At 42.5% G+C, this 15,617-nt stretch overlaps 1 protein-coding gene across 1 annotated transcript in view; it reads right to left on the bottom strand.

Moving 5' to 3' along the window:
* Positions 1 to 15,617, bottom strand: part of PLA2G4A (phospholipase A2 group IVA) — an 88,923-nt gene that overhangs the window by 48,502 nt on the left and 24,804 nt on the right. The window contains exon 2 of the mRNA XM_026669286.2: positions 5,010 to 5,147. Coding sequence (XP_026525071.1) covers positions 5,010 to 5,042 — 33 coding nt within the window. The 5' untranslated portion in view covers positions 5,043 to 5,147. The remainder of the gene's footprint in view (positions 1 to 5,009; positions 5,148 to 15,617) is intronic.

The following is a 15,617-nucleotide window of genomic DNA, read 5'->3' on the forward strand; positions in this document are numbered from 1 at the left end:
TGGGACATACCAAAGCTTGCATGTCCATGGGCGGGTCCTCGTCTGGCTCATCACACCGACTGTGGAACCACTCACTGAAGCACCCATCTGCCGAAGGCTGCAGTCGCCGAGGCAAAAGCATCCAGACGGTAGTGTCTGATAAAAGGAGATGGGGATGTCCACATGGCTGCACGACAAATCTCCTCCAAGGATGCTTGGGTCGCCTAGGCAGCAGAAGTGGCCACGCTTCTGGTAAAGTGCGCCATCAGACCTCGGGGAACCAGAAAGGCCGCAGCTTTGTAGGCCTTCTCAATTCAAGACCTGACCCACCTGCTAATAGTAGAAGAGGCCTTGTGCCCCAAGTGAGAAGGGAAAGGGGAAACAAACATGGCTTCCGACTTCCTGAAGGAGGAAGTACGCTTAATGTATATTCTAAGAGCCCTTCTTACGTCTAGCGTGTGCCACTGCCGCTCTAAGTCATGGTGCGGGAGAGGACAGAAGTCAGGCAAAACAATGTCCTGGGACCTGTGAAACCAGGTGTTAACCTTCGGAATAAATGAGGGGTCCAGACAAAGAACAACCCTATCATCGTGAAAGGAACAGAGGTCCTGTCTGATGGAAAGCGCAGCAAGCTCGGAAACCCTCCTGGCAGAAGTGATGGCAACAAGGAACACTACTTTCAGAGTCAGGAAACGGAGAGACATTGTTCTAAGGGGTTCAAAGGGGGGCTTTGTAAGGGCATTAAGGACTATATGAAGGTCCCAGGAAGAATACCTGTGAACCACCGGAGGGTGCAGGTTGGAAGCCCCTTTCAAAAACCTCCTGACTGAAGTGTGATGGGATGAGGAAGGAAGCGAACCCCATGAGGAGAGGGCTGCAACCTGCCTGTGTAAGGTGTTGGGGCCAAACCTTTCTCCAGCCCATGCTGAAGGAAGCTAAGAACTTCAGCCAACTGGGCTGAAGCAGGAGAAAGACCCTCCCTGAGGCACCATCGGGAAAAAGCCTTCCAGGTGGCATCATAGATGCGACTTGTAGAAGGTTTGTGAGACGCCAGGATAGTGAGGATGACCCTTTCTGGAAGATCAGTCTCCTCTAGCCGCTGCCGCTCAAGTGCCACACAGTCAGCTTGAACCACTGGGGCTCTGGGTGGAGCAGGGCCCCCTGGTAAAGGGAGATTAGATGGGCTGGGATCCTTCAAGGAGAAGCCACCGATAGGTTGACCAGGTCCGCAAACCAGGGCCTCCTTGGCCAATAGAGTGCCAGGAGGAGGAGCTCCGCACGTTCCTCCAACATCTTCCGAATTACTGCCGGAATGATGGAAAGCGGGGGAAAGGCATTGGGCCATCTGCACCGAAGAGCATTGGTCCCCTCTGCTCCCTGGCAAGGAAACCTGGTGAAGAATCTGGTGACTTGGGCATTTTGAGGAGTGGAGAAGAGATCCACCTCCGGTGTTCCGAATCTGAGGGAAAGATCCCTGAATAGAGACGAAGAAATGGACCATTCTGCCTGGTCGACTAGGCTCCTGCTGAGCCAGTCGGCCTGGGAGTTGTCGACACCAGAGATGTGGTCCACTGAGATCGACAACAGGTGTTTCTCTGCCCATAATCCCAACCGTAGAGCCTCTCTCATGAGGGCTTTGGACTTCGTCTCCCCTTGCCGGTTGACATGAGCCTTTGAGGCCATGTTGTCCATAAGGACTAGAACATGAGAGCCAGTCACTGATTGCCTGAAATGCTTGAGAGCCTGAAAAATGGCTCTGAGCTCTAGCCAATTTATGGGAAGGGTCTGCTCTGGTCAGAACCAAATGCCCTGAGCTATCTGGCCCTTGGGTTGGGAACAAAATGGGAGAAGGCAAAACCTCTGCATGCACTACAGGCTTGGAGAAGAGCGAATCCCCTTGGCTAGAGGGATTTCCTTGTGGCTCAGGAGCCACTTCCTCTGGCAACAGCTTGGCAGTGACCAAGGCCTTGCTGAGTAATGGCCTGAAGAGAGTAGGTTTGAAGACCAATGCAGAGGATGTCTGCTCTGGATGAGAATCCTCTTCCTCTGAAAGATTTTGGTCAAAAATCTCACCCTCTTCACACTCTGAATGAGAAGAGTAACTGCGTTCATATGGTGAAGGCCTTCCTTCCTCATCAACCTCCTCCCATTCTGGTATAGAAGAATGGACCCTGAGGTCCTGGGGCCTGTGTAAATCATGATGATGAGGCAAGGAACTTATAGATTGAGAAGGGAGAAGGGCCTGAACCCTTTCCAGAGGTTGAAGAATTTGCTTGAAGCCTTCAGCCAATCCCTGGCTAATGGTTAATGAGACAACTTCTTGGATATCCCTTGGTCTATGCTCAAAGGTAGAGGCAGAAGGCCTAAGGCCTGCTGCTGTGGGAGTGAAGGTGGCTTCAGGCCTAGATTGAGGAGAGGTTCGAGGCCTGGAGGGAGGGGGAAGAGCATAGGGCACAGAAGCCTGTTGGAAATAAGACCCAGATCTGCTTAGATCCTGAGGATCTGATTGTACAGCAAGAGCCTCAGGAGACCAGGATGGAGGATGGAAAGGCTCATAGATAACTTCTCCTCTCCTGGGAGGGCTTGGTTGGGGCCCACGAGTATCACTTGAAACATGCTGAAACATGTTCCCTTCTGTTGAATAGTTCTGCTGAACTGTCTCTCTAGAGCTGCATGTCTGCGCTTCTCTGCCCTCAATTCAGCCTGAATAGCCTTCTTAGGGGCTAGAGCCTTAGCTTTGATTTTAGCAGCCACCAACCTCTGGACTGATTGGGTGCGTTGCCTACGTCTTTTTCTCTTATTGGGCTTAAGAGACTGTTCCACTGGGGGCAGGGAAGCTCTGCCTGAGCATTATCTTGCTCCATTTGTAGAATAAAGGCTCTTGCGTTGGAAAGAAGCTGTTTAGACATTTTTCTATTAAGCCCTTAGGGTATAAATGGCCCCTGGGCTTACAAAATGGCCTCTCACCTCATGGTGGAAGGCTTGAATCCAAGATGGCCACTGACTACAGGAAAACAGGCTCCAAGATCAAAGAATCGCTCCTTAGGCTATACAGAGCCCTGAGCGAAGTCAGCAAGGGAAAAACGCAGCAACCAGCCACATGATCAGCTGGCTTGTGCTCTTATCAGTTTGCCGATCATTTTTACGATCACTCCAAACCACAGGCATGGGGGAGGTCTGCAGACACTGCCCAGCTTGCCTGCACAGAACTCTGTAACGCTGCTCCCAACGTTGCAGGAGAGAGAGCCCTACTCTCCTGGAAGAGCAGCTGCCCTGGGAGCTGCTTGAAGTGAGGAAAAAAAGTATTGAAGATCGCTGGTGAGTGCTATCTAACAGAACGCTTTCAGAGACACAGCTACTGACTGAAAGGAGCTGAGTCAAAAGCTGGGGTCTCTCCTGGGGGCTGGCTTTTATATCTTAGTACAGACTCAGCTAAATGACATCATAGGAAGGAGTCAACCCATCCTGGGTTCTCGATGAAGCATGGAGGAGAAGAAAGAGTTATTTAGAAGGAATTATAATTTCAGAACAAAAATACAACAGGATAATCACTTAAAATTTTAGTTTGCATCTGTAAAACCTCGGTGGAAGGTGCCTCTCCACAAATATGAGAAAATTTTGAAGGCTTTCAAGTTAAGAATCAAACCACTGCTAGGACCTATTGTACATCTTGATTATTTTAATCAATATCCAATTTGTCTTTCTCTGAGCCCAAAGCAAATAGCACGAAGATGCAAAACAGTTAATCTAGTAACCAATCTAGATTTGTTTGTTTGTTTTAAAAAAGAACTCTTTCTTATATAATGCAACACATACTCTTATTATAGCATATAATGGAACACATTCTCTATTACAGCTTGGAGAGTTCCAGGCATACATGCTAGCAGCATGATAGCAGTTGGTGGAGAGCTTACATTGAATTTACAGGTTTTACTAAATTGTGGTCTGCTAAATATTCTAACATTTTGGAATGGGTTCGCAACTGCAATGTGAAAAGATGACTTTCTTCTACAATATGGCCCTACATATACATATTCAAACTTATACAATTTATGAATGTTGATGATTTAATTTACTAATTAGAAGAATTTTCCTTTACTAGAGTTGAGTGAAATAGGCAAAAGAAGCTCTAGTAATATTAACCCAGTGAAGGTATAATCAAAGTGGAACAGCCATTTTGTAAGCATGAGCTATAGTTATACTTAAAAGAATATAATGACTACATCCTTGTGGAAAAGGTTACAATCATCAGATATAAAGGAATTGAAAGTTCAGTCAAGGTATTTCTTTTGCAGCTTCCTTCTCTCTCTAGCATGGCTCTTTCAGTGGTTTGCTGTAACCACAGCTTGCTGTCAGTTTGGATCAGTTTAACAACACTGGCTGCAAAGATTCAAATAAATAAATAAGCAATCAGGGGACTTGACAAATGCCTGATTCAAATAACTATAGCAAACCATAGAAGGAAATAAAAAAATTGCTTTGAGGGAAGACAGAGGAAATGGGGAACTAGAAAAGGTTGCCGTGTTCCTGATATCCCAAGCACAGCTTGCAGACTGAAAAGTATGATATCTGAATCCTGGAATGCTTGGATATTGTCAGTTCAAATATCCAAATATTTTAATTTCCTATGGGTTTTCAGAGTCATTTCCATAGTACATTAAGTACAGTTTCTTTTTATAGCATTTCTAGCCCTTCTAGAAATCAATTTGAACTATTTACTTTAATTCAGTGCCTTTCCATTTTATTTCCTTATTTTAAATTATTCCTATCTGTATATTTCAAAATATGCAGGCCCTGATATTGATTGAGTGCCTGTTCTTATATTTTTTCCATTATACATACCATTGTTTTTGTGACTGTATCTTAAAGATTTCAGTTCAGGGATATGCTTAGGGGTTCTGCTATAGCAGAGGAAAGCTTTTTTAAGAAGTATGCACATAATCCATTGGGGCCAATAGGTGGGGATGATATTGTTACCATAATTAAAATAATTATCTTGGATAATCAAAATAAAACAATTATCCACTTACCATGATCTGCTGAAATGGATCTATACTGGACATTGTAGAATCAGTGGCTGAGTCTGTGACAGGATAAGAATTATGCTACCTCTTGTAGATATAATGGTTGTTCCCAAGACAGCCTCCAATGTGAATTTCTGCAAATGGCTGAAAAACAACATAAAAAATATTTATCCTATTGTGTAACACATTTCTAGATGAAATATCATAATCTCTTAACCTCACAAGTCAAATCATTGTTGAACCTGACAAGGATCCTAATGGCTTTAAGGCAAGGTAAACAATGGCAGAGAAGAAACAAGCCAAAGCAACCCAAAGCCTATAAGGAAAAATCTTACTAAAGTAAGAATATCTAAAACAGGGATGTCAAATTCGATTTTATTGACAGCCGCATCAGAGTTGTGTTTGACCTTGGGGGGTCGGGGGGGTAGCTTGACATCACTCGTGTCAGGGTTGCCTGTGGCGGCCCAAGTGCTCTGCCATTGAAAATGAGCTCCCAATCTCCGTTTTCAGCTGGGACAGCCTCCTGCAACCCTCTGCCCACGAAAACGGGCATGCAGCCCTCCCAATCTCCATTTTTGCTGGGCAGAGGCTGTCCCAGCCGAAAACAGAGTTTGGGAGCCCATTTTCACTGGCAGGGTAGCCCTGAAGGCCAGATCTAAGCACCCTGCGGGATGATCCAGCCGACAGGCCTTGAGTTTGACACCCCTGATCTAAAGTAAAATAAATCCATAAACCTTGCAACAATTTTTCAAAATTGTTTACCTTATAGATTTGATGAACTATAGTTCAACCATATCTATGCACTATTCCCCTATTTGCAGAAATTATAGAGAAAGAATTCCAAAGGTTTTGGAGACATCACACTGAAGTAGATTGATTTGTGAATACTTGCTCTGTCATATTTATTTATTTATTTATCAAAAGAAAAACCTACAAATTCAAACAAGCACAATGTAAAAACTAAAATGTGACAGGGACAATAGGCATGTTAGTGCACTTACACACATCCCCTTAGGAACCTTTTAAATATGGGGTGTGGACTACAGAAGTTAAGTTAGAATTAAAACCGTGAAAGAAAAATATCTCTGTAAAGAAACTTATTTGCAGACACTATTGAATTTCTTCTTCTGGCAAGAGATGGGGCAAATCACACATTAAATGTTGGGCTCATGCCCCAATGCCTTACTTTTTTCCCCCCATGGAGATACATACAGAGAGAAAGAGACAGATACACAAAGAGTAGTCCAACTTACACACGTAGCCAAAGAGTAAAGTTTAATGTTTTAAACGTATCTCAGACAACTATCTCAGGTATTTTGGACAGGAAGAGCTAATTTATTAAGTGGAGCTGGTGTGAGATTCATGAGTATTCCAAGTTGGATGCTAGCCCAGGCAAAGTAGAATGAACATTTCCGGGTATTTCTGAATCATTTGTTTTGAGATCAGTTTAATCCTGAAGACTTTAGAAGCTGGCTCTTTCTAGTTCAGATTTTCCAACTTTTAATTCTAGCTAACCCTTTTTATTATTATAAACCGTATATCCTCATCTTAAAACTCCTACAGCTAGGAGGAATGTGTGATTAAAAAGCATGCGTACATATCTTATACTCTACCCCACCCCAAAAAGGGCACACAGTTACATTATACATACCTAATCCCAAACAATATTTTTTTAAAAAACATGTTAAGTGTTTTATTGCATTTCTTAAACAGAGAAAATAATGTTCAGGCTTCTTTAGTTTCCCCTTTTCTGATAATTATTTTCTTGTATAACTTAGATCAGTGGTTCCCAAAGTGGGTGGTGGGATGCCTTAGGGGGGCGCTGAGAGGCAAGGGGGCCAGCAGGGGGGTGCTAAGAGGCAACAGGGGGGCGCTGGAGGTGAGCGCCAGGGCACAATTCAGGGGTGAGAAAAAATCCCCCCCGGCCGCCGCGTTTGAGGCAAGGTCCCACAGGATCATCCCATTGACTTGCATGCTGTGGTGCAAGGAGCTCCGCCCTGAACGCAGCATTGGGAATAAGAAAGCAAAGCCAGAGTGGCTTTCCTGTCCTTTTCAAACATCCCACCGCCACCGCGTTCCACCCCATTGAGCCCCTTGCACCAGAGGCACCTGCCCAAGCAAGTCCGAACAGAGTGGTGCATGAAGTCAATGGGATGAGCCTGAGTGAGGGAAAGAGAGAGGAAAGAGAGAGGGAGAGAAAGAGAGAAGGAAGAAGAGAAAGAGAAAAGGGAAAGAAAGAAAAAGGGACAAAGAAAGAGGGGGGATGGAAGGAAGGGACAGAAAGAAAAAGAAATAAAGAAGGAGGGAGGGAGGGAGAAGAAAGATAATGAGATATTTATTCTAGTCCAATCACCTGCTCAAGCAGGGTTAGAAGGGAATGTCTGTGTGTGTGTATGTTCTCGTAATTTACCAAAACATTTTGGTTTTGCCTTCTTCAGAATTGGCACTGTAATACATTGGGGAAAAGTAATTTTTTAGGGTGGAGATCTGGTCCAATGGATCCTGTTTAAAGCCTCAAGAGAATGTGAGAGCTTCCTGATAGTCTTGGCCAAGTTTCATCCACAAAACCTTTAATTAATAGAAGCCAAAGATGTTTCAATGTGCTGGCAAAGATCATGGCAAAGATGTTTCAATGTGGAAAAGGGCGTCTAAACTAGACCTCATTTCAATCTGATGCATCAGCGCTCTCTCTTGCTCTCTCTCTCTCTTTCTCTCTCTCCCTCCCTCCCCTCTCCATCCCTCCATGCCCCCCTTTCTTTGTCCCTTTTTCTTTCTTTCCCTTTTCTCTTTCTTTTCTTCCTTCTCTCTTTCTCTCTTTTCTCTCTCTCTCTCTCTCCCTCTCCCAGGCTCAACCCATTGATTTGGTGCACCGCTCCGCTTGGGCTTGCTTGGGCAGGTCCCTCCAGTGCAGCGGGCTCAATGGGGTGGACCTGTGGGGCTGGCACCTAGAATGCAGCAGTGCCGGCACGTTTGAAAAGTAGAGCAAAGCCAGAGGTCGGTAATTTTTGCTGCAAAGAATCACAAAAGCTTCTGGGTTGTGCACAAGAAGGGACACACATGTCAATGCAATTCAGCAACATAAAATAAAGAAATACAAATAAAACAAATCAACAAGAATCGGCAATGCATCTCTCATTAGATTTTATTCACTACTAGAATCTAATCAGAGATGCTTTGCTGATTCTAGTCCAATGACCTGCTCCAGCAGGGTTGGAAGGGAATATGTGTATACAGGTGTAACTCGAAAAATTAGAATATCATGCAAAAGTTCATTTATTTCAGTAATGCAACTTAAAAGGTGAAACTAATATATGAGATCAGACTCATTACATGCAAAGCAAGATAGTTCAAGCTGTGATTTGTCATAATTGTGATGATTATGGCTTACAGCTCATGAAAATCCCAAATCCACAATCTCAGAAAATTAGAATATTACATGCAATCAATAAAACAAGGATTATACATAGAACAATATAGGACCTCTGAAAAATATAAGCATGCATATGTACTCAGTACTTGGTTTGGGCCCCTTTTGCAGCAATTACTGCCTCAATGTGGCGTGGCATGGAAGCTATCAGCCTGTGGCACTGCTGAGGTGTTATGGAAGACCAAGATGCTTCAATAGCAGCCTTCAGGTCTTCTGTTCAGTCTCATGTCTCTCATCTTTTTCTTGGCAATGCCCCATAGATACTCTATGGGGTTCAGGTCAGGCGAGTTTGCTGGCCAAACAAGCACAGTAATCCCACAGTCATTGAACCAGGTTTTGGTGCTTTTGGCAGTGTGGGCAGGTGCCAAGTCCTGCTGGAAAATGAAGTCAGCATCCCCATAAAGCTCGTCTGTGGAAAGAAGCATGAAGTGCTCCAAAATCTCCTGGTAAACGGCTGCATTGACCCTGGACTTAATGAAGCACAGTGGACCAACACTAGCAGATGACATGGCTCCCCAAATCAACACAGACTCCATTCTTCCTCCAGACTCTGGGTCCTTGGTTTCCAAATGAGATGCAAAAGTTGCTCTCATCAGAAAAGAGGACTTTGGACCACTGAACAACAGACCAGGTCTGTTTTTCTTTAGCCCAGGTAAGACGCTTCTGACATTGTTTGTTGTTCAGGAGCAGCTTGACAAGAGGAATATGACATTTGAAGCTCATGTCCAGGATCCGTCTGTGTATGGTGACTCTTGATGCACTGACTCCAGCCTCAGTCCACTCCTTGGGAAAGTCCCCAACACTTTTGAATGGCCTTTTCCTGACAATCCTCTCCAGGCTGCAGTCATCCCTGCTGCTTGTGCACCTTTTTCTTCCACACTTTTCCCTTTCACATAACTTTCTATTAATGTGCTTTGATACAGCACTTTGGGAACATCCAACTTGTTTTGCAATTACCTTTTGAGGCCTTCCCTCCTTATGGAGGGTGTCATTGATGGTTTTCTGCACAACTGGCAGGTCAGCAGTCTTTCCCATGATTGTGATTTCTACTGAACCAGACTGAGAGACCATTTAAAGGCTCAGGAACCCTTTGCAGGTGTTATGGCTTAATTAGCTGATTAGAGTGGGACACTTTGAGCCTAGCATATTGAACCTTTTCACAATATTTTAATTTTCTGAGATTGTGGATTTGGAGTTTTCATGAGCTGTAAGCCATAATCATCTCAATTATGACACATCACGGCTTGAACTATCTTAACCTTTTAAGTTGCATTACTGAAATAAATAAACTTTTGCACAATATTCTAATTTTTTGAGTTTCACCTGTATGTGTGTGCATGGCTGTCAAAACTCCAAAAACAGGTTAAGTAGTTCTGGGGAGGCCAGTCATAAATTAGAACGCTTGCTAAGCAACCGGCCATTAAGTGAGAACCACTTGTATTTGGTTTGCCAATCACCAAACCACGCTCACCCAGTTACGTGACCCGCAAGCCACGCCACCAGTCACGTGACCAGCAAGCCATGCCCACCCAGTCATGTGACTGGCAAGCCACGCCCACCCAATCACGTTACCAGCAAACCACACCCTCAAATTAGGCCATGCCCACAGAAATTTGAATCCCGCCCCTGGGTGAGGGGCATTGAAGATGAGTTTGTAGCACCAAGGGGGCAGTGGACTGAAAAAGTTTGGGAACCACTGACTTAGATTAAAATAAAATCCTAGGAAAGTCTTGGCTGATGGAGCAAGGGCTGATCAGAGCGGATCTAGTAGCTAATCCTAGTGAATAAATGAACTTTTAATGGTGGGAAAATTGCACTATTCCAGACCATTGTTGTACTGGTATTGGTAAAATATGAACACATCATCTTGTACTGCATTTGAAACAAAAACTACATCACTGTGCATCACATTGTGCTTTGTATTATCAAACCAACAGCAAATTCCATGAACCTAGGTATCATGGTTTGTCAACCATGGATTAATTTTAACTAGTTATGAAAGCAATTAACTGTAGTATGTGGCATATGTCACTATTTAACAAAGCATGCAATAGCATGATGCAAAGTCAGTTCAAACTATACAGTAGAATTCTGCTAGTAAGTATATATTCTCAATAGCTTTGCTTCTCTCTAAAAACTTCTAGCAGAACTTCAATCAGAAGAACTTCCAATAACAAAACAGACTGGGAGGTGACCTACATTTGGGCTCAGGCAGTGGAATCAGCCTGTTTGAGGGAATGGGTAGTTTTCCCTCCGCAAGGAGCAACCCTCAAACCTGACAATTTGGGGCAACTGTCCAACTTTCCCTTTTTAGGGAACATAGTTGGATGATTGCTTAATGACCTGTGGTGATTTGTTAACAATGTCACTTATTGTTGGCAATTCTGATCCCAATTGCAGTTGTTAACTGAGGACCATCTGTATTAGGCAAGGAATCAATATGATAAAGGTAACTGTGGAACCTGAAAAAGTTGATTGTCTTGACCCATTTCAACTGGAATTCAGTATGGAGACAGCATTATTTGTACTTCCTGATGACCTCTGAATGACTTGGGATAAGGTGGTGCTCTATTCTGCTGCTCCTTAATCTCTCTGTGGCTTTTAATGCCATTGATTACAGTACCCTTCTGGCCAGTTGTGGGTTTTAGGAGTTGGTGGCACTGTGTTGTGGTGGCTCTCAGCAGCTGGTTCCAATCAGTATTGATGTGGGAAAGGTGTTGTACCCACAGCCTCTCACGTGTGGGGTGCCTCAGAGTTTGACATCCCTTCCCCTCCTGTTAAAAATCTACATGAAACCACAGAGTGATGTAATCTTTTGGAGTCTGTTATTATCGATATGTGGGTGATACCTAGTTATACATCTCAAGGCTCTGGATTTGGGGGGGCTTTGCAAATCTGGGGATTAGAGAGCACATTGCAGCTGAAATTAAGAGTTTTACAAAGCTTCATCTGGTCTGTCAGTTACATCCATTCCTGGATCAGGAAGCCCTTCAGATTGTCAGTCATGCCCTAGCCATCTCTTCCTTAGATTCCTGTATTGTGTTCTACAAGGAATTGGCTGTGATGACTACCCTTGCTAATTTGGAACTATAATATTGATTGACAACCTCTGCTATGTCCTAAACTACTACAGGGCTTTTGTAGCAACAGAAGTCCTGATATTCCATCTAAAAAGCTAAAAGCAAGGAAGAAGAAAGGAAGAAGACAGTCAAGATAAGACAAGTACTGTTTAAAACATGTACAGTATATCATTTTGCAAGATTACATCTATTGAGCAAAGACTGGAAAAATTAATCACAACAGTGCAATAACCAATCATTCTGGAATACCACAGAAGCAGCCTCCATAATATCATAAGTAATTCCTCACAACATTTCAAAAATGTAAATGTGGAGTAATTAGCTTCAATGTCTATCTTTGATGCTTAATATTATATGATACAAGAAGATGCACTCAATGGTATAACATATCAAGAAAATAACTTTGGTAAGTGAAGGACTGCAGAGACAAAACACTTTGCATATCAAACATTTCTGGAAAAATACATGTGTAATTAATTTTAAAAAAAACTACACTAATAAACTAAACTCAATCTAGTAAACTAAGCAAAACACATTACAATGTAAAATTCAATACAAATACTGTGTATGAAAACACCTGCTTTGCACATGAAAGGGGAAGTCACATTAAGAGATTCTTACTCATCTAGAATTCAAGTTTATAGTGCTGCACAATAATGCATTCTCCCTGCTCCAAAGTCATAGCTAGCAACTCCTTCTTATTGACAGGAAGGTTCAGGTTTGTATTATCATATATCCTTATTTTGAGATATCTGTACTATTTGCTAAGCTGTCTTAAGATTGTTTTGACATTTTATGTGTGCATCTTAAATTTGTCACATGCACAATTCACTTGTAATAGTTCAAGAAAAAGCAATGCACATATTTTAGAAATTATTTTTTAATTGTGTACCCATACATATCTACTAAGCTCACTGAGATTTACTTTCTGCTAAATGGGAGTAGAGCTTCACACTATATAAATAAGCAAACACATTTTAATAGTTAATTATGTCACCCTTCCTGTTCACAGAAAGCATAGCTAAAGAGAAAAATTAGTCACTTGGTAACATGCGAACATGTGCAAATGATCAGAATTTAAAAAAAATAAGCCATTTCTGTGCTTTTAGAAGGGGCCAACCTTTACAATTAATGTATAAATGGGGGGGGGCGCAGAGGGAGAGAATTATTGCTTCATCATTTGCCTCTACACATCTGCTTTAAAATGGCATTTGTTACCAACAAAACAATCACATTCCTTCAATGAGTACTAAACATGATGTAGACCTTGTCAGAAGACTTTAAATGTCTACCAAGCAATCAGGATGTCAGCGTTCAATACAGATAAAGCTACTGCAGATTACACATTAATTATGAGATGGGCTGCAAATTTTCACAGAGCATCCATTCAGCGGGTGCAAATAAGTATGGAACTCTAAGAGCTATGGGGTTGTATGGAACTGTAAGGATCATAGTTGGAGAAAGGATAAAATGAGGCTTAATTCGTTCATGAATTTGCATTGCTTGATGGGTCTTCAAACCCTGAGATCTAAATGGGGCTCAGGAACATATGTCCAGAGAAGTGCTGTCCCTTTCTTGCATAAAGAACATTTTATGCTCCTTTGATGGGACTACTGCATAGCTGTGATCTACCAAGCTCAGCAGAAGTATATTCAAAATAGATCTCATTTTTGTTGTCTGCCTTGGAAATTACCTCCAAAAATAGGTATGTGAAAGGGAGTTCCATACACCTGAAGACAGCTTGTATATTGATGCAATGCAATTGTTTGATTAGTAAAAAAAAAATGTCTAGGCTACTTTCAGCTTTAACAAAAAAAAAAACCCAGTTAAAAGTTACCTGACTATATTTTTTCTTTAAGAATGAGAGCTATGTTGTCTAACTGGTCATGCAAGACAGGGCTGCCAATTTGAAGTGATAACCTTTTAACAAGGTCAAAAATAATTCAAGGTTTCTCATGTCACATTACACAGGGCATTACACAATTAAAGTCCTGTGGCAAAAAATGTAAATGTATTTCCCTGGAAAATCATATGTTGAAATATATGATCTGATTAGATATTTCAGTAGATAGCTCTGTTTCTTAAATTATAGCTTCCCTCCTTTCAGACATAAGTAATGCATGCAGCAAGTTGAAAAGATGTAAGATGCATTTGAAGAATTGAAAGACTACATGGATTTTTCTATAATTTTAGGTACTGAAATTTTAAGTCTTTTATGGTATTTTTTTTGTAACTGATGTACAATGCCTTTATTTGCATTTGATCCCCCAGGTTCCCACCTAGTAATTACAAATCAAGGTAGAGCACAAATTTTTATTTTTATTTATTTTGTAAAATTTATATGCTACCCCTCTCACTGATAAAATAACTCGGGATGGTTACAAAATGGTAAAAAGGTAAATATAAAAGCAGTTAAAATTAAGGCTTCAATAAAAACTAAAACCAAGGGGGCAGATGGCATGGGGGTGAACTCTTCTTTCTTAAACCATCAACCATTTCCAGTGAAGGGCGCCCCCCAAGTCACTAGCAAAACCAGGTTTTGGAGGCAGATCTCAACTCTGGAAGCAGATCGTTCAAAAAAAATGTTCAACAGGGCAGCGGCCACAGTGGAAAAGGCTCTTCTCCTTGACCTGCCAGCAAAAATTCCTTGACAGATGAGGTCGAGCGAATTGACCACATTGGGGAGATACCTTGAATCCATGTCGTAATGGGCTTTAAAGCTGATAGTCAACACCTTGAATTGCACTTCGAGAGAAGCTAGAACTAAGTTTCTGCATTCTTTACTGGTTGTAGCTTCCAAATACTTTTCAAGGATAGCCTCATCCGCAGACAGCATAGATGCATAGATGCATGCATAGGATCCTACCTGTTTCACTACCAGTTCAGTGATCGTGTGTGCACACATCTAACGCACTCGCGCAGCTTTCCACACCCCAGCTGAGGCCTGCAGCGCCAATCAGCTGAGAGGATAAAGAAGAGAAAAGCGCAGGGGCAGGTGGGAGGGCTGATCCTGTGCTTTTCTTTCTCCTGTCAGCTGATCATCAGAGGCTTTTTTAACCAGACTGAACTGGTAGCATGCCACTACTGCATAGATGGTAGGCAAAGGGCATCTAGAGGGCATCAGTTGAGGAGGTCAACAAATACTAATTCAAATTGACTTTAGGGGCATTAATTTCCCTTATGAATCATAAGGAGACATTGTACACACACCAAAAAGACTACTGAACTGGCAAAAGTAAAAAAAGATGGTACACTATTTGGCTCCAGATAATCATACAACAGCTCTTTAAAGCTATGTGACGCATCTGTTTTTTGAAATTACGATCTTTCAATGAGTTTAAAACCTGACCCTGGAAATTGCTATTGAAAAAAGCCATGCTACTTTACAGTTGTTTGGATCCCACCTGGCAAATCTGAATCAAATCTTTTCTGAAAATCTCTTCCCAAACAAGAAAGAAAAGGAAATAGGAGCGCTCAATGTATGGATTATTTAGAACGGCTTAAGTCATTAGTCTGTTTTCAAGGAAATACAGCAATGAAGCTGTATAGCAGTTTCCACAGATTCTGATTTTAATCTCAAAGCTGAATCATTCTTACACTTTTTAGAGGGGAAATTGTTGGCATGTAATCTAGCCATTAAATGATACATAAAGGTAATTAATCTTGAATTATCCAACAGATATGAACAATCCCAGAATTTCTGAATTCTGAATAAGGGACATGTTAAATAAAGAGAATAGGCGTTGGTTCTTACCTGATACGCCCCTTCTCGGCGAGCCGCGAGGAGCATCCAGAGACTGGGATGTGCTTCTGAGTCCTCTTCTTGCAGGCTGAGCTTTAGATGAGGAAACGCTCCGCCCCCTCACGTGGCATCGCGCAGCGTCTCCCCAGTTTTTGCGATAACGAGAAGAGAGGTTATTAATTCTTTCTAATCTACTATTGGCTCCTTGGCTGAAGCAAGAGTCCCCACCAGACGGAGAAATTAGGGTGGGGCTGGATGCTCCTCGCGGCTCGCCGAGAAGGGGCGTATCAGGTAAGAACCAACGCCCATTCTCCCTCGAGCCGCTCGGAGCATCCAGAGACTGGGACATACCAAAGCTGGGCTGT

The sequence above is a fragment of the Notechis scutatus genome, chromosome 3, assembly GCF_049901735.1.
Source record: "Notechis scutatus isolate UNSWTSFEM ecotype Mainland chromosome 3, rNotScu1.2, whole genome shotgun sequence".
NCBI classification, from domain to species: domain Eukaryota; kingdom Metazoa; phylum Chordata; class Lepidosauria; order Squamata; family Elapidae; genus Notechis; species Notechis scutatus.